Below are 19,558 nucleotides of genomic sequence, written 5' to 3' on the forward strand. Positions count from 1 at the left end.
TCGCCCCAGAGTCCACTTTAATAACTGCTTTAGGCACGGAAGCTGTCTAGAGAAGCCGGGAACCTGTGAAAGAAGATGGCCTATAATTTGGGGTATAGAGATCGAGGATGTTTTACATATAAAGTGAGTGAAGTCGCTCAGTCGTGTCCGACTCTTTGCGACCCCTTGGACTGTAGCCCACCAGGCTCCTCCATCCATGGAATTTTCTAGGCAAGAGTACTGGAGTGGGTTGCCATTTCCTTCTCCAGGGGATCTTCCCAACCGGGGGATCGAACCTGGGTCTCCCGCGTTACGGGCAGACGCTTTACCGTCTGAGCCACCAGGGAATCATAAACGAATTTGTCGAGTCCTCCACCCCTCGCCCCATCTTAGGCTAGATCACTCAGAAAAAAACAACAAAAAAAACCCTCTGACGGCCCAGGACCCCTCAAAGGGGATCCGATCTACTCCAGCTTCTTTCCTGGACCTCCCTTTACTCCGCCCTCGTCCAAGGCTTCTCCCTCTCACTCGAAGCCGCAGGCATCCCACGCGCCCCACCAGAAATCTACTCTTCAAAGACTTCCTTCCGAGCCCAGCAAAGCCCGGCGCGCTCGCTATCCGGAGAGGCAGCAGGTGCTCGCTATTTTCCAAAAAAAAAAACGAAACTGCCATTTCTGGGGGAAAAAAAAAAAGGAACCTGATGAAGCCTTCTGGGGCTCGCAGACGCGCGCGGGAAGGGGAGGCGGCGAGGAGAGCCCTACGCTGCCAAAAGCAAGCCCCGCCCCATCCCCGCCCCTTCGCCTCGGGCCCGCCCCCCGCCTTAGCCCCGCCCCGCCGCCTCGGCTCCGGCCCCCCGCCACGGCTCCGGCCCGCCGCCTCAGCCCCGCCCCGCCCCCAAGCCTAGGCCCCGCCCCAAGCCTAGGCCCCGCGCCCGCCCCTCAGCCCCGCCCCACCGCCTCGGCCCCGCCTCGCCCCGCCCCGCCGCCTGGGCCGCCACGCGACGCCCCCCTCCGGGTCAGGCTCCCGCGCCCGATTTGGTGTTTGGGGGGAGGCGGCGGGAGGGGCGGCGTGCGCGGCGGAAGGGGAAGGGGAAGGGGAGCGGGAGCAGGCTCTCAGCCGTGTCGCCGCCGCCGCCGCCCGGTGAGGACCCGCGAGGCCTCGGCGTCCCGCCTCGGAACAATGGGACTAGGCGCGAGAGGCTTCCTGACGTTGCTGGCCCTGGGGGTCGTTCTTGGGGTGGCGCTGCTGAAGGTCTTCACGGACAGCGCGGACCTCGAGGGTGAGTGGCCCCGGGGCCGCTCCCGGCCCGCGAGCCTCCCGGCTGGCTCTGGCCGCGCGGAAAGTTGTGCGAGTGTGGGGACGGGCGCGCGGCGGCCGTGCGCGGGCCTGAGGGCGGCGGGGGGCGGCCAGGCGGCCTCGCGCCCTGCGGGGCCGCCGGCGGAAGGGGCGTCTGGCCCTCCCCTCAGCTCCCGGGCGCGCCGCGGCCGGGGCCGGAGGGCGGCGAGTCACCTGTTGCGCTACCAACGACCGGCGTGCAGCCCGGTTGTTACAGCCTTTCCCCGAAGTTAATGTTTCTCGTGGAGGTTAGAGTTCCTCTCAGGCTTCCTTTTGTAAACGGTTAGGGGGACTGGAAAATATGTCTACCGACTCCTGAGCAGACGTGTCTACCAGTTAGTTGCTAACCTTTCAGCGTTTTCCGGCGTCTCATCGCCTCGTGTAAAATCAAACCAATTATGCATGTATAGTCTTAAGGACCCCGGACGCCTCAAGTTTGCACTTTGGGGCTCAGGTTGGGAGCTTCGGGGGCGTACGGCCAGCCCTCCCGGGCGCAGGTGATGCTCGCGCCCTTGTGGATGGCCGCCCCCGGCCCCTCGTGTACCGTAAACAGCGGCCGAGGCGCATCTACTCTCGCCTTGAACAGCTGCGCGGATGTTAGGAGTTCAGGGCACCGCCAGTAGGGTAACGACAGAATGATTTTGACCTTTAGCTTCAGGGGGAAGGGAGGTGTCCCTTTAGGCCCTTGGCCTTTTGGGGACTTTTTCGGTAAAGCGGCGAAACCTGGGATTTCCTGTGTAAATTTTGTTTTCTCTTTGTCAACTCTTACCAGAATAAGTTAGTTTAAAGACCCAAGCTTTTCATGGTTTTTAAATTCTATCCACTGTATATTTAGCTTTACATTAGTTTTATCTAGAGTTTGCAAAACCAGATGGTTCAGACACAACGCCTACTTTTGCTAGAATAATCTGGGTGAATTAGATAACGACTTTCCTTTGTTTTGCTGAATTTTTTTGTTTGCTGAATTGCACATGTGACAGACTAGCTTTGTAGACCTCATTTTGAGATCGTTTAAGGAAAGAATGATCAGTAAAAGCATGTCCATCATATTTTCAATATTACGAGGTGTTTGTAAAAGTGAACTATCTAGAGTTAAAGAGTATAAGTTGGTGCTAATTTTATACCAATATTCATGTCAGTAGGTCTCCATTTTTTATGTTACTTTGTGAAAGTATACCTTTTTATTGTTTCTCTGAAGAATTACTGAGTAAAGTGTCCTTGCTTTTCTTTCACCCTCATAACAGATTTTTTTGCCCTAATTTAATACTCCCTGTTTGACAGTTCTGTTTATTACCTGATGTCTCACTAGATGTTAATGCTATTTGAAAAATTTGGAATGCTCTACTATGTGAGAGCCTTGATTTCATGAACTGGTATCACCAATGTGAGCGGGAATCCATTTCTCCAGACTATAATGTCACCTTGAAACTAAAGGAAGTTTCTATAAAGGACATCTCAAAAGAACAAGTAAATGTTATCCTAGTGTTTATAGGTCATCTGTAATCTGTTTAAAGTGTCATTATGAAGTACAGTGATTTTTGTCATACTAGAGTTCCATAACTAATTTTTACTAGACACTTTCATTTCACTCTGTGAGCTCCTCACTCTGTGCTAGTTGAGGTCCATACATCATCCCATTGGATCCTTCCAGTATTATCCCCATTTTATAAATGAGGAAACTGAGACTTAGAAGTTACCTAACTTGTGCAAAGTGAAACAACTAATACAGGTTTGATTTCAGAGTCCAGAATCCATCTTTCAACCATTTTCCACTAAGCTGCATTGTGTGATGTTGACTCTTCAAGCAGTACTGTCATTGCCCAGAATATTGTGGGAAAAGATAAAAAGCATTACTGAAATTCTACTTTTAAGATTTTCTTCAGTCTGCTGCATACTTTAATAAATATTTTCAGTTGAAGGAGGAAGGATAGTTTAAACAGGTTAGCAAGCCAGCAAACAGGATAGATTGTGGTAGTGCAGCGAAAGATGTAAGGGAGAGGAAGGCTGTTAACTCAGGACTGTTAGTGGCAAGTGACAGAAACCCACCTTAAACAGTCATAGGGGAGAGAAGGGACTTTAATGACCTTGAACTGAAAAGTCCAAGGGTTGAGGTGGCTTCAGAAATGCTGCATTCAAGAGATCAAACAGGTTGCTAAGAGACAGCCATTTCTAATGCTCTAGATTACATCTGTCAAACCTTAGGCAAGCCTGCAGGGGGAATCCAAATAAGAGGAACTTTCTTTTTTTTTTTAAGAGGAACTTTCTAAAGTGGTTCAGTTCAGTCCCTCAGTCGTGTCCAACTCTTTGCGACCCCATGGACTGCAGCACTCCAGGCCTCCCTGTCCATCACCAAGTCCCGGAGTTTACTCAGACTCATGTCCATCGAGTCAGTGATGCCATCCAACCATCTTATCCTCTGTTGTACCCTTCTCCTCAACCTTCAGTCTTTCCCAGCATCAGGGTCTTTTCCAATGAGTAAGTTCTGCCCATCAGTTGGCCTGAGTATTGGGGTTTCAGCTTCAGCATCAGTCATTCCAATGAATATTCACGACTGATTTCCTTTCGGATGGACTGGATTGATCTCCTTGCAGTCCAAGGGACTCTCAAGAGCCTTCAACACTCAAGTTCAAACGCATCAGTTCTTTGGCGATCAGCTTTCTTTATAGTTCAACTCTCATATCCATACATAACGACTGGAAAAACCATAGCTATTACTAGATGGACCTATGTTGGCAAAGTGATGTCTCTGCTTTTTAATATACTGTCTAAAGTGATTGGCAGACTTCAAAAGCCACCATAATGGGTAGCCAGTTAGGAGATGAAATCAATCTTTAATGAAACTGTGCCACTTTATAAATTTAACTTAATTCCATGTAGTGTACTATTCTGCTGTAATACTTGCTCTTTTCTTGTCAAGTAAAGCATCCGCCTCCTTGTACTTAGATCATCCAAGACATTCTTTATTTCAGTGCTTGCACACAGTAGGTACTTCATGAGTATTTTTTGAAAAAGGGTGAAGAGCTTAGAAAGAGGCAGTTTCTGCCTTCTTGCTCAAGGCAAAAAAAAAAAAAAAAAGGGAAAGCATCCATCAAAAGAGTGACAACATCAGGGAGAGAAAAACAGGAGGCTCTTGTAATCTGGGCAGAAGAGGAAGAGAAGGGGTAATGGGGATAAGTGGGTAGAGTCTAGATCTACTTGGGGAGTGGAACTGATATAATTGTTAATGGATTGGATGGTGGAGTGAGGAAGAAGGAAGAATGAAATGATAACTTCCGGGAGTTAGGGTTGAGCAACCAGCAATGCAACAAGTGGGATCATGCGGGCAGAAGCAGGTTTATTGTAGAAAATCAGCACTTCCATTTGGCACTCTCATGTACGTGCTTTGGAATCAAACAGCCTGGACCACATCTGAGAATCTGCCACTTACTGGCTGGGTGGCCAGAATCTGCCTGCAAGGCAGGAGACCCTGGTTCGATTCATGGGTTGGAAAGATCCCCTGGAGAAGGCTACCCACTCCAGTATTCATGGGCTTCCCTGGTGGCTCAGATGGTAAAGAATCCGCCTGCAGAACAGGAGACCTGGATTTGACCCCTGGTTTGGGAAGATCCCGTGGAGTAGGACATGGCAGCTCACTCCAGTATTCTTGCCTGGAGAATCTCCATGGACAGAGGTGCCTGGTGGGTTACAGTCCATGGGATCACAAAGAGTCAGACCTAAAGGAGTAGCTAAACACAGCTGGGTGGTCTCCTGTGGGTCTTCTGTCACTGCCTAGCTGTGTTTCTATCACAGAATTGTTTTGGGGGTAGATGGGCTGATGCAGGTTATGTACTCCACACAAAGCGTGGCATGTAGTAAGTCCATCATCATATTGTCAATTATTTAGCACCTGCTGCTAAATACATCTAAATACATAGTTTACTGACCTTGATCGCTTTCAGGATTAATCTTTATACCATAGTCTTTTGGGATAAATGGATTATGTTTCCAGCAAGAGAAAGAAATTTGCACACATAGTAAAGATAGCTCCATCAGAATTGTTATTGCATACTTTCTTTATACTTGGGAGGTTTTTGGGGTGGGGGACGCATTCCTTGGAAAAGTATACAATAATACACTTGCTTGCCTCCCATGTAATATATGTGTTTAATCTTCTATTATACAAAGATCCAGGGTGAATAATGCACCCTGAAAAGTTGCTTAACTGGAGCATAGAATTCTTCCAAACTTTTTCCAAATTTTAAGGTACTACTTAAAAATTCAAAGAATTATATCAAGAAGGCTTCCAATTTTACGTGAAAACCCTAAGCCACTTCATCTTCTCTCCATTGTATGAAGTTAGGCATGCTGGTGTACAAGACCTGGGCACTCGTTAATAGTAAGGGTGGTCCACTGTCCTCAGAAGACCAGAGTTGTCAGTAGTAGAAATTTCTCATCACCACATGACCCATGTGCAAACTATTTTATCAGTGGCTGGCACATAGTAAGTACCTGGTAAGTGTTACATTAGCTATATGTTTTCTGTCTTAAAATATCCAGTGATACAGATCTAGATTTATAAACAGTTTCAAGGCATGTTTTATAGAAGCAGCGGCAAAAGTAGAACTTCCTGTGGAAAAATCTACCCTCCCACCCCTCAGAGGCCTAAAGAAACATACTGCCAGTATTCTTAGTTAAATATTGATGTCCGTTGTTCACAGGATATTTCTTTGTTTTTATAGGAACTCCAAGCCAGAAGAATCCTATGTCTGTAGAAAACTCCGACGGTAACCAAGGAGGTGAGTTTTAAGAGGTCAGAAAATGGATTATCTGTCTAGCATACATAAAGTAATATCAGCTAGTCCAGTACATGTAAGCTGGTACACTGATATGTCTTAACCATGATTTGTGCATTTGTGATTACTTAAAGCCTACCATTAAAGACTTCCTTTAGCAGGCATCAGGAAATGATAGCTCACTGGATTCTTCATCTTTCTCAGTTTAGCAAATTGTCAGTAAATTCTAGAACTGTTAATAAAAAAATGCTGGAATTTATTAGTGAGTTTTGAAGCGCATTTTTCGGTATGACATTTTGGGCTCTGCCTATGGACATGAACTAGAATTCATAAATCTGCTGATCTTGCTGGTGGAAGAAATCACTTTAAGCTGGTCAGCCATGGCAGCCTTATTTTGCCTTGGTGGACTCTAAGGAGATCCTGCTTATATTTCACCCATCAGTTAGATTTCAGTCCAGCCCATTGCTTCCTTCTTGAAACAGTAGATGAAACTTTTTTCTTATGCTTTTAGTTTGGGACAGATGGATTTCTTCCTGATTTTCTGAATTGACATGGAAGGATAGGAACCAGGTTAATGTTATAAATAAGAGTACTATAAATGCATGTTTCTTCTAAGTCATACTTAGTTTATCTTCTCACTGCCTTTATTAAGAGTGACAGAGCTAGAAACTTAAAAAGGTATACAAATCCTATCCCTGGATCCATTTTTTCTATTTTATTCAACAAATATTTATTGATTATTTCTAATGTGTGGACACAGTCCAAAAGGGACCAAGTCTCTGACTTCTTGGAATTTTTCTTTTTGTTTTATTTTATTGTTCAAACATACACATAACTTAAAATTCACAGTGTTAGCCATTTTTAAGTGTATGGGTGGCATGATTATATTCACAATATTGTGCAATATCATGGAGATTTTTTATTAATACTTTATTAAAGTACAGTTAATTTGCAATTTTGTGTTAATTTCTTCTGTCCAGCAATATGACTTAGGTATATACATGTATACATTCTTTTTTATTTTCTTTTCCATTGTGGTTTATTCCTGAATATTAAATGTAGTTCCCTGTGCACCTTTGTTGTTTCTCAATTCTATGTGTAAAAGTTTGCATCTACTAACCCCAGACTCTAGTCCCTCCCTCCGCTTGGAAACCTTGGGGTTTCCTTGGAAACCCTAAGTCTGTTCTGTATGTCTGTGAGTCTCTTCCTACTTCACAGATAGGTTCATTTGTGCCATGTTTTAGATTCCATATATAAGTGATTTGTTGTTGTTTAGTCACTAAGTTGTGTCTGCCTCTGTGACCCCACAGACTGCAGCATGCCAAGCTTCCCTGTCCTTCACTGTCTCCCAGAGTTTGCTCAAACTCATGTCCATTTAATCAGATCACTGCTTAATCAGTGAATAATCCATCCAGTCACCTCATCTCTGTTGCCCTCTTCTTCTCTTGCCCTCAATCTTTGGCAGCATCAAGGTCTTTTCCAGTGAGTCAGCTCTTAGCATCAGTTGGCCAAAGTATTGTAGCTTCAGCATCCATCTTTCCAATGAATATTGAAGGTTGATTTTCTTTAGGATTGACTGGTTTGATCTCCTTGCTGTCCAAAGGACTCTTAAGAATCTTCTCTGGCACCACATTCAAAAGCATCAATTCTTCTGTGTTCTTTATTGTCCCACTGACATCTGTACATGACTACTGAAGACCATAGCCTTGACTACATGACCCTTTGTTTGCAAAGTAAATCTCTGCTTTTTAATATGATATCTATATAGTGATTGCCAGACTTCAAAAGCCACCATAATGGGTAGCCAGTTAGGAGATGAAATTAATCTTTGATGAATCTGTCCCAATTAATGAACTTAACTTAATCCCATTTAGTGAAGTATTCTGCTGTAATACTTGGTATTGTTCTGGCATGTAAAGCACCTGCCTCCTTGTACTTAGATCATCCAAGACATTATTTATTTCAGTGCTTGCACACAGTAGGTACTTCATAAGTATTATTTTGAAAAAAAAGGTGAAGAAGTCATAAAACTAAGAAAGAGCTTAGAAAGAAGGCACTTTCTGCCTTCTTCCTCAAGCCAGAAAAAAGAAAAAAGGAAAGCATCTGTCATAAGAGTGACAACAGCAGGGAGAGAAAAACAGGAGGCTCTTGTAATCTGGGCAACAGGAAGACATGGGGTAATGGGGATAAGTGGGTAGAGTCTAGATCTGCTTGGGGAGTGGAACTGATATCATTTTTAATGGATTGGATGGTTGAGTGAGGAAGAAGGAAGAATCAAAAGATAACTTCTGGTTGTTAGGGTTCAGCAACCAGCAATGCAAAACTGGGAACATGCGGGCAGAAGCAGGTTTATCATAGAAAATCAGCACTTCCATTTCACACGCTCATGTACGTGCTTTGGAATCAAACAGCCTGGTCCATATCTGATAATCCACCACTTACTGGCTGGGTGGCCAGAATCTGCCTGCAAGGCATGAGACCCTGGTTCGATTCCTGGGTGGGAAAGATCCCCTGGAGAAAGGGAGTGGCTGCCCACTCCAGTATTCATGGGCTTCCCTGGTAGCTCAGATGGTAAAGAATCTACCTGCAGTGCAGGAGACCTGGATTCGATCCCTGGGTTGGGGAGATCCCCTGGAGGAGGACATGGCAACTCACTCCAGTATTCTTGCCTGGAGAATCTCCATGGACAGAGGTGCCTGGTGGGCTACAGTCCATGGGATCTCAAAGAGTCAGACACGACTGAGCAACTATGCACCGCTGGGTGGTGTCCTGTGGATCTCGTGTTGGTCTTCTCTCGGTCTCCTGTGGATCTTCTGTCACTGCTTAGCTGTGTTCTTGTCGCAGAATTCTTTGGGGATTAGATGAGTTGATGCAGGTTACATGCTCCTCACAAGGCCTGGCATGTTTAAGCCCTTCATAATATTGGCAGTTATTTGCCACCTGCTGCTAAATACATCTAAATACATAGTCGACTGACGTTGAGCTTTTTCCAGTTTATTCTTCACACCATAGCCTTCTGGGATTAAGGTACTATGGTTCCAGCATGAGAAAGAAAGTTTCTCACACAGTAAAGATCACTCCATCAGAATTGTTATTGCTTACTTTCTTCGTACTTGAAAGGTTCTTTTTGGGGGGAGCCCTTCCCTTCACAAAGTACACAATAATATACTTGCTCGCCTCCCATGTAATATATTGTTTAATCTTCCATTATATAAAGATCGAGGGTGAATAATGCACCCTGAAAAGTTGCTTAACTGGAGCATAGAATTCTTCCAAACTCTTTCCAAATTTTAAGGTACTAATTAAAAATTCAAATAATTATATCAAGAAGGCTTGCAATTTTACGTGAAAACCCTAAGCCACTTCATCTTCTCTTCCATTGTATGAAGTTAGGCGTGCTGGTGTACAAGACCTGGGCACTTGTTAATAGTAAGGGTGGTCCACTGTCCTCAGAATAGCAGAGCTGACAGTGGTAGAAATTCCTCATAACCACATGGCCCATATACAAACTATTTTATCAGTGGCTGGCACATAGTAAGTACCTGGTAAGTGTTACATTAGCTATATGTTTTCTGTCTTAAATAATCCAGTAAAGAGATCTAGATTTATGAGCAGTTTCAAAGCATGTTTCATAGAAGCAGTGGCAAAAGTAGAACTTCCTGTGGAAAAATCTACCCTCCCACCCCTAGAGGCCGAAAGAAACATATTACCAGTATCCTTAGTTAAATATTGATGTCCTTTCTTCACAGAATATTTCTTTGTTTTTATAGGAACTACAAACCAGAATGAACCTAAGTCTGAACAAAACTCCAATGGTAACAACCAAGGAGGTGAGTTTTAGAAGGTCAGAAAATGGGTTATCTGTCTAGCATACATAAAGTAGTATCAGCCAGTCAAGTACATGTAAGCTGGTACACTGACCTGTCTTAACCATGATTTGTGCATTTGTGCATACTTAAAGCCTACCATCAAAGGCTTCTCTTGGTAGGCATCAGGAAATGCTAGTTCACTGGATTCACCATCTTTCTCAGTCTAGCACAGTTGTGAGTAAATTCTAAAACTATTGATAAAAACATTCTGGAATTTATTACTGAATTTTAAATCACCTTTTTAGGTATGACCTTTTATGCTCTGCCTATGAATATGAACTAGAATTCATAAATCCGCTGATCTTGCTGGTGGAAGAAATCACTTTAAGCTGGTTAGCCATGACAGCCTTAATTTGCCTTGGAGGACTCTAAGGAGACCCTGCTTATATTTCACCCATCAGATAGATTTCAACCCACCACTTTGCTTCCTTCTTGAAACAGTAGATGAGCCTTTTTTCTTGTGCTTTTAGTTTGGGACAGATGGATTTCTTCCTTGATTTTCTGAATTAACATGGAAGGATAGGAACCAGACTAAATGTTATAAGTAATAGTACTATCAATGCATGTTTCTTCTAACTGATATTTAGTTTATCTTTTCACTCCCTTTATTAAGAGTGACAGAGGTAAAAACTTAAAAAGGTACACAAATCCTATCCCTGGACCCATCTTTTGTACTTTTCTTCAACAAATATTGATTGAGTGTCTCTAATGTGTGGACACAGTACGAAAGGGACCAAGCTCTGACGTCTTGGTGTTTTTGTTTGTTTTTTGTGTTATTTTATTGTTCAAACGTACACATAACTTAAAATTCACAATGTTAGCCATTTTTAGGTGTACAGGTGGCATTAAATACATTCGCAATGTTGTGCAATGTCATGGAGATTTTTTATTAACTTTTTACTGAACTACAGTTATATTACAATGTTGTATAAGTTCTGCTGTCCAGCAAAATGACTTAGTTATATACATGTATACATTCTTCTTTATTTTCTTTTCCATTGTGGTGTATTTCAGAATATTAAAAGTAGTTCCCTATGCACCTTTGCTGTTTCTCAATTCTATGTGTAACAGTTTGCATCTACTAACCCCAGACTCCTAGTCTCTCCCTCCCCTTGGAAAGCTTGGGGTTTCCTTGGAAACCCTAAGTCTGTTCTGTATGTCTGTGAGTCTGATTCTACTTCAAAGATCGGTTCATTTGTGCCATATTTCAGATTCCACATATAAGTGATTTGTTGTTGTTTAGTTACTAAGTTGTGTCTGATTCTGTGACCACGTGGATTGCAGCATGCCAAGCTTCCCTGTCCTTCACTGTCTCCCGGAGTTTGCTCAAACTCATGTCCATTTAATCAGATCACTGATTAATCAGTGATTAATCCATCAAGTCCCGTCATCTTCTGTTGCCCCCTTCTTCTTTTGCCTTCAATATTTTCCTAGTATCAGGGTCTTTTCCAATGAGTCACCTCTTTGCATCAGGTGGCCAAAGTATTGTAGCTTCAGCATCAGTGTTTCTAATGAACATTGAGGTTGTTTTCTTTAGGATTTACTAGCTTGATCTCCTTGCTGTCCAAGGGACTCTTAAGAAACTTCTCCAGCACATTTAAAGCATCAATTCTTTGTGTTAAGTCTTCTTTATGGTTCGACTCACATCCGTAGATGACTAGTGTAAAAACCTTAGCTTTGACTAGATGGACCTTTGTTTGCAAAGTAATGTCTGTGCTTTTTGATGAGCTATGTATAAAGTGATTGCTAGACTTCTAAAGCCACCATAATGGGCAGCCAGTTAAGAGATGAAATTAATCTTTAATGAATGTGTGGTACTTCATGAACTTAATTCCATTTAGTGAAGTATTCTGCTGTAATACTTGGTCTTTTTTTGTCATGTAAAGCACCCGCCTCTTTGTACTTAGATCGTCCAAGACATTCTTTATTTCAGTGCTTGTACACAGTAGATACTTCGTAAGTATTTTTTTAAAAAGGTGAAGAGGTCTTAAAACTACAAAGAGTTTAGAAAGTTCCTTAAGCCAGAAAAAAGAAAAAAGGAAAGCCTCCGTCATAAGAGTGACAACAGCAGGGAGAGAAAAACAAGACGCTCTTGTACTCTGGGCAACAGGAAGACATGGGGTAATGGGGATAAGTGGATAGAGTCTAGATCTGCTTGGGGAGTGGAACTGAAATCATTGCTAATGGATTAGATGGTGGAGTGAGGAAGAAGAAAGAATCAAAAGATAAGTTCCAGGACTTAGGGTTGAGCAACCAGCAATGCAACAACTGGGAACATGCGGGCAGAAGCAGGTTTATCATAGAAAATCAGCACTTCCATTTGGCATGCTCATGTACATGCTTTGGAATCAAACAGCCTGGTCCACATCTGAGAATCCACCACTTACTGGCTAGGTGGCCAAAATCTGCCTGCAAGGCAGGAGACCCTGGTTCGATTCCTGGGTGGGAAAGATCCCCTGGAGAAAGGGAGTGGCTGCCCACTCCAGTATTCATGGGCTTCCCTGGTGGCTCAGATGGTAAAGAGTCCACCTGCAGTGCAGGAGACCTGGATTCGATCCCTGGGTTGGGGAGATCCCCTGGAGGAGGACATGGCAACTCACTCCAGTATTCTTACCTGGACAATCTCGATGGACAGAGGTGCCTGGTGGGCTACAGTCCATGGGATCGCAAAGAGTCAGACATGACTGAGCAACGATGCACAGCTGGGTGGTCTGTGGGTCTTTGTCACTGCCTAGCTGTGTTCCTGTCACTGAATTGTTTTGGGGCTTAGATGGGCTAATGCAGGCTACATGCTCCCCACAAGGCCTGGCATATTTAAGCCCTTCATAGTATTGGCAGTTATTTGGTACCTTCTGCTAAATACATTAAATACAAGTCTACTGACCTTGATCTTTTTCAGGTTTAATCTTCACACCATAGCTTTGGGATAAATGAATTATGGTTCTAGCAAGAGGAAGAAATTTGCACTCAGATTAAAGATAGCTCTCTCAGAAATGTTATTGTTTACATTCTTTGTACTTGGGACATTTTTGGGGGTGGAAAAGGCCTTTGGGAAAAATTCACAATAATACACTTGCTCGCCTCCCATGTAATATATGTGTTTAATCTTCCATTATATAAAGATCCAGGGTGAATAATGCACCCTGAAAAGTTGCTTAACTGGAACATAGAATTATTCGAAACTCTTTCCAAATTATAAGGTACTAGTTAAAAATTCAAGGAATTATATCAAGAAGGCTTCCAGTTTGATGTGAAAACCCTAAGCTACTTCATCTTTTCTACAATGTATGAAGTTAGGCGTGGTGGTATACAAGACCTGGGTGCCCGTTAATAGAAATGGTGGTCCACTGTCCTCTGAAGAGCAGAGTTGTCAGTAGTAGAAATTTCTCATCACCACATGTCCCATGTACAAACTGTTTATCAGTGGCAGGAACATAGTAAGTATCTGGTAAGTGTAACATTAGCTATATGTTTCTGTTAAAATATTCAGTGATACAGATCTAGATTTATAAACAGTTTCAAGGCATGTTTCATAGAAGCAGTGGCAAAAGTAGAACTTCCTGTGGAATAATCGACCCTCCCACCCCTCAGAGCCCAAAACAAACATATTGCCAGTATCCTTAGTTAAATATTGATGTCCTTTCTTCACAGAATATTTCTTTGTTTTTACAGGCGCTCCAAACCAGAATAATCCTCAGTCTGAACAGAAGTCCAATGATAACAACCAAGGAGGTGAGTTAAAAAGGTCAGAAAACAGATTATCTGTCTAGCATACATAACGTACTATCAGCCAGTCCAGTACATGTAAGCTGCTACACTGACTGTCTTAACTATGATTTGTTCATTTGTAAATACTTAAATCCTCCCATCAAAGGCTTCCCTTAGTAAGCATCAGGAAATGATAGTTCACTAGATTCATCATCTTTCTCAGTCTAGCAAAGTTGTGAGTAAATTCTAAAAGTATTAATAAAAACATATTGGAGTTTATTAGTGAGGTGAAGCACATTCTTCGGTGTGACATTTTGGGCCTGTGGATATGAACTAGAATTCATAACTCTGCTGATCTTGCTGGTAGAAGAAATCACTTTAAGCTGGTCAGCCATGGCAGCCTTAACTTGCCTTGGTGGACTCTAAGGAGACCCTGCTTATATTTCATCCATCCGTTAGATTTCAGTCCACCCCGTTGCTTCCATGTTAAAGCAGTAGATGAGGCCCTTTTCTTGTGCTTTTAGTTTGGGACAGATGGATTTCTTCCTTGATTTTCAGAATTAACATGCAAGGATAGGAACCAGACTGATATTATAAATAATAGTACCATCAACACATGTTTCTTCTAACGAATATTTAGTTTATCTTCTCACTGCCTTCTTTAAAAGTGACAGAGGTAGAAACTTAAAATGGTACACAGATCCTGTCCCTGGTCCCATTTTTTCTACTTTTATTCAACAATTATTAATTGAGTGTCTCTAATGTGTGGACACAGTACAAAAGGGACCAAACTCTAAGTTCTTGGAGTTGTTTGTTTTTAGTTTTATTTTATTGTTGAAACATTCACATAATATAAATTCACAGTGTTAGTCATTTTTAGGTGTACAGGTGACATTACATACTTTCACAGTGTTGTGCAATATCATGGATTTTTTTATTAATTTTTTTATTGAAGTATAGTTAATTTACAATTTTGTATTAATTTCTGCTGTCCAGCAAAATGACTTAGTTATATACATGTATACATTCTTTTTTATTTTCTTTTCCATTGTGGTTTATTCCTGAATATTAAATGTAGCTCCCTGTGCACCGTTGTTATTTCTCAGTTCTACATGTAATAGTTTGCATCTGCTAACCCCAGACTCCTGGTCCCTCCCTACCCGACTTTTGCTCCACCTTGGAGACCGTAAGTCTGTTCTGTATATCTGTGAGTCTGTTTCTACTTCATAGATAGGTTCATTTGTTCCACATTTTAGATTCCACATATAAATGATTTGTTGTTGGTTAGTCACTAAGTCATGTCTGACTCTTACCCCACGGACTGCAGCATGCCTAGCTTCCCTGTCCTTCACTGTCTCCTGGAGTTTGCTGAAATTCATGTCCATTTAATCAGATCACTGATTAATCAGTGATTAATCCATCCAGTCACCACATCCGCTGTTGTCCCTTCTTTTGCCCTCAGTCTTTCCCAGCATCAGGGTCTTTTCCAACGAGTCAGCTCTTTGCATCATGTGGCCAAAGTATTGTAGCTTCAGCATACATCCTTCCAATGAATACTGAGGGTTGTTTTCTTTAGGATTGACTGGTTTGATCTCCCTGCTGTCCAAGGGACTCTTAAGAATCTTCTCTGGCACCACAGTTCAAAAGGATCAAATCTTTGTGTTCAGCCTTCTTTATGGTTCGACTCACATGTATAAATGACTGGTGAATAAACCATAGCATTTACCTGATAGACCTTTGTTTGCAAAGTAATGTCTCTGCTGTTTAATAAGCTATGTATAAAGTGATTGCCAGACTTCTAAAGCCACCATAATGCGTAGCCAATTAGGACATGAAATAAATTTTTAATGAATCTGTGCCTCTTTATGAACTAAACTTAATTCCATTTAGTGTAGTATTTTGTTGTAATACTTTGTCTTTTTTTGTCTGTTAAAGCATCCGACTCCTTGTACTTAGATCGTCCAAGACATTCTTTATTTCAGTGCTTGTACACAGTAGGTACTTCATAAGTTATTTTTTGAAAAAGGGTGAAGAGGTCTTAAAGCTAGGAAGAGCTTAGAAAGAAGGCAGTTTCTGCCTTCTTCCTCAAACCAGAAGAAAAAATGAAAGCATCCGTCATAAGAGTGATGACATCAGGGAGAGAAAAACAGGACACTCTTGTAATCTGGGCAAAAGAGGAAGAGAAGGGGTAATGGGGATAAGTGGGTAGAGTCTAGATCTACTTGGGGAGTGGAACTGAAATCATTGCTAATGGATTGGATGGTGGAGTGAGGAAGAAGAAAGAATCAAAAGATAAGTTCCGGGACTTAGGGTTGAGCAACCAGCAATGCAACAACTGGGAACATGCGGGCAGAAGCAGGTTCATTGTAGAAAATCAGCACTTCCATTTGGCATGCTCATGTACATGCTTTGGAATCAAACAGCCTGGTCCACATCTGAGAATCCACCACTTACTGGCTCGGTGGCCAGAATCTGCCTGCAAGGCAGGAGACCCTGGTTCGATTCCTGGGTGGGAAAGATCCCCTGGAGAAAGGGAGTGGCTGCCCACTCCAGTATTCATGGGCTTCCCTGGTGGCTCAGATGGTAAAGAGTCCACCTGCAGTGCAGGAGACCTGGATTCGATCCCTGGGTTGGGGAGATCCCCTGGAGGAGGACATGGCAACTCACTCCAGTATTCTTACCTGGACAATCTCGATGGACAGAGGTGCCTGGTGGGCTACAGTCCATGGGATCGCAAAGAGTCAGACATGACTGAGCAACGATGCACAGCTGGGTGGTCTGTGGGTCTTTGTCACTGCCTAGCTGTGTTCCTGTCACTGAATTGTTTTGGGGCTTAGATGGGCTAATGCAGGCTACATGCTCCCCACAAGGCCTGGCATATTTAAGCCCTTCATAGTATTGGCAGTTATTTGGTACCTTCTGCTAAATACATTAAATACAAGTCTACTGACCTTGATCTTTTTCAGGTTTAATCTTCACACCATAGCTTTGGGATAAATGAATTATGGTTCTAGCAAGAGGAAGAAATTTGTACTCAGAGTAAAGATAGCTCCGTCAGAATTGTTATTGCTTATTTTTCTTGTACTTTGGAGGTTTTTGGGGTGGGGGAGGCCTTTTTGTGAAAACTACACAATAATACACTTGCTCGCCTCCTATGTAATATATGTGTTTAATCTTCCATTATATAAAGGTTCAGGGTGAATAATGCACCCTAAAAAGTTGCTTAACTGGAGTACAGAATTATTCGAAACTCTTTCCAAATTATAAGGTACTAGTTAAAAATTCAAGGAATTATATCAAGAAGGCTTCCAGTTTGATGTGAAAACCCTAAGCTACTTCATCTTTTCTCCTTTGTATGTAGTTAGACATGGTGGTATATAAGACCTGGGCACTCATTAATAGTATGGGTGGTCCACTGTCCTCAGAAGACCAGAGTTGTCAGTAGTAGAAATTTCTCATCACCACATGACCCATGTACAAACTATTTTATCAGTGGCTGGAACATAGTAAGTACCTGGTAATTGTTACATTAGCTATATGTTTTCTGTCTTAAAGTATCCAGTGATACAGATCTAGATTTATGAACAGTTTCAAGGCATGTTTTACAGAAGCAGTGGCAAAAGTAGAACTTCCTGTGGAATAATCGACCCTCCCACCCCTCAGAGCCCAAAAGAAACATATTGCCATTATCCTTAGTTAAATATTGATGTCCTTTCTTCACAGAATATTTTTTTGTTATTATAGGAGCTCCAGGCCAGAATAATCCTCAGCCTGTACAAAACTCCAGTGGTAACAACCAAGGAGGTGAGTTTAAAAAGGTCAGAAAATGGATTATCTGTCTAGCATACGTAAAGTACTATCAGCCAGTCCAGTACATATAAGCTGGTACACTGACTGTCTTAACTATGATTTGTTCATTTGTAAATACTTAAAGCCTCCCATCAAAGGCTTCCCTTAGTAGGCATCAGGAAATGATACTTCACTAGACTCATCATCTTTCTCAGTCTAGCAAAGTTGTGAGTAAATTCTAAAAGTATTAATAAAAACATATTGGAGTTTATTAGTGAGGTGAAGCACATTTTTTGGTGTGACATTTTGGGCCTGTGGATATGAACTAGAGTTCATAAATCTGCTGATCTTGCTGGTAGAAGAAATCACTTTAAGCTGGTCAGCCATGGCAGCCTTAACTTGCCTTGGTGGACTCTAAGAAGACCCTGCTTATATTTCACCCATCCATTAGATTTCAGTCTACCCCATTGCTTCCTTATTGAAACAGTAGATGAGGCCCTTTTCTTGTGCTTTTAGTTTGGGACAGATGGATTTCTTCCTTGATTTTCTGAATTAACATGGAAGGATAGGAATCAGACTGATGTTATAAATAATTGTACCATCAACACATGTTTCTACTAAGTCATGTTTAGTTTATTTCTCACCACCTTTTTTAAGAGTGATAGAGGTAGAAATTTAAAAAGGTACACAGATCCTGTCCCTGGTCCTATTTTTTCTACTTTTATTCAACAAATATTAATAGAGTGTCTCTAATGTGTGGACACAATACAAAAGGGACCGAGGTCTAACTTCTTGGAGGTTTTGTTTGTTTTTAGTTTTATTTTGTTGTTTAAACATACACATAACATAAAATTCACAATTTTAATCATTTTTAGGTGTACAGGTGACATTACATACTTTCACAGTGTTGTGCAATATCATGGATATTTTTATTTTTTATTGAAGTACAGTTAATTTACAATGTTGTGTTAATTTCTGCTGTCCAGCAAAATGACTTAGTTATATACATGTATGCATTCTTTTTTATTTTCTTTTCCATTGTGGTTTATTCCTGAATATTAAATGTAGTTCCCTGTGCACCATTGTTATTTCTCAGTTCTATATGTAATGGTTTACATCTACTCACCCCAGAGTCCTAGTCCTTCCCTCCCCTTAGAAATCTTGAGGTTTCCTTGGAAACCCTAAGTCTGTTCTGTATGTCTGTGAGTCTCTTCTTACTTCATACATAGGTTCATTTGTACCGTATTTTAGGATTGACATATAAGTGATTTGTTCTTGTTTAATCAGTAAGTTATATCCGCCACTGTGACCCCACGGATGCAGCATGCCAAGCTTCCCTGTCCTTCACTGTCTTCTGGAGTTCGCTGAAATTCATGTCCATTTAATCAGATCACTGATTAATCAGTGATTAATCCATCCAGTCAACTCTTCCTCTGTTGCCCCCTTCTTTTTCCCTCAGTCTTTCCCAGCATCAGGGTCTTTTCCAGTGAGGCAGCTCTTTGCTGCAGGTGACCAAACTATTGCAGCTTCAGCATGTCTTTCCAATGAATATTAAGGGTTGTTTTCTTTAGGATTGACTGGCTTGATCTCCTTGGTGTCCAAGGGACTCTTAAGAATCTTCTCCGGCATCACACTCAAAAGCATCAATTCTTTTGTTTTCTTTATGGTCCCACTGACATCTGTATATGACTACAGGAAAACCATGGCTTTAAAAAAAAAAAAAAAAAACCATGGCTTTGACTAGATGAACCTTTGTTTGCAAAGTAAATCTCTGCTTTTTAATATGCTATTTATATAGTGATTGCCAGACTTCCAAAGCCATCATAATGGATAGCCAATTAGGAAATGAAATTAATCTTTAATGAATCTGTGCCACTTTATAAACTTAACTCCATTTAGTGAAGTATTCCGCTGTAATACTTGGTCTTTTTTTGTCTTGTAAAGTACCCACCTCCTTGTACTTAGAACGTCCAAGACATTCTTTATTTCAGTGCTTTATTTAAGGCAATTTCTGCCTTCTTCCTCAAGCCAGAAAAAAGGAAAGCATCCGTCATAAGAGTGACAACATCAGGGAGAGAAAAACCTGACACTCTTGTAATCTGGGCA

At 41.9% G+C, this 19,558-nt stretch overlaps 1 protein-coding gene across 1 annotated transcript in view; it reads left to right on the forward strand.

Moving 5' to 3' along the window:
• TMEM123 (transmembrane protein 123) overlaps window positions 1–19,558 on the forward strand; it is a 94,940-nt gene that overhangs the window by 15,882 nt on the left and 59,500 nt on the right. The window contains exons 3-8 of the mRNA XM_061154986.1: window positions 373–612; window positions 703–1,258; window positions 6,033–6,089; window positions 9,857–9,916; window positions 13,628–13,687; window positions 17,408–17,467. Coding sequence (XP_061010969.1) covers window positions 373–612; window positions 703–1,258; window positions 6,033–6,089; window positions 9,857–9,916; window positions 13,628–13,687; window positions 17,408–17,467 — 1,033 coding nt within the window. The remainder of the gene's footprint in view (window positions 1–372; window positions 613–702; window positions 1,259–6,032; window positions 6,090–9,856; window positions 9,917–13,627; window positions 13,688–17,407; window positions 17,468–19,558) is intronic.

The sequence above is a fragment of the Dama dama genome, chromosome 1, assembly GCF_033118175.1.
Source record: "Dama dama isolate Ldn47 chromosome 1, ASM3311817v1, whole genome shotgun sequence".
Lineage (NCBI taxonomy): Eukaryota > Metazoa > Chordata > Mammalia > Artiodactyla > Cervidae > Dama > Dama dama.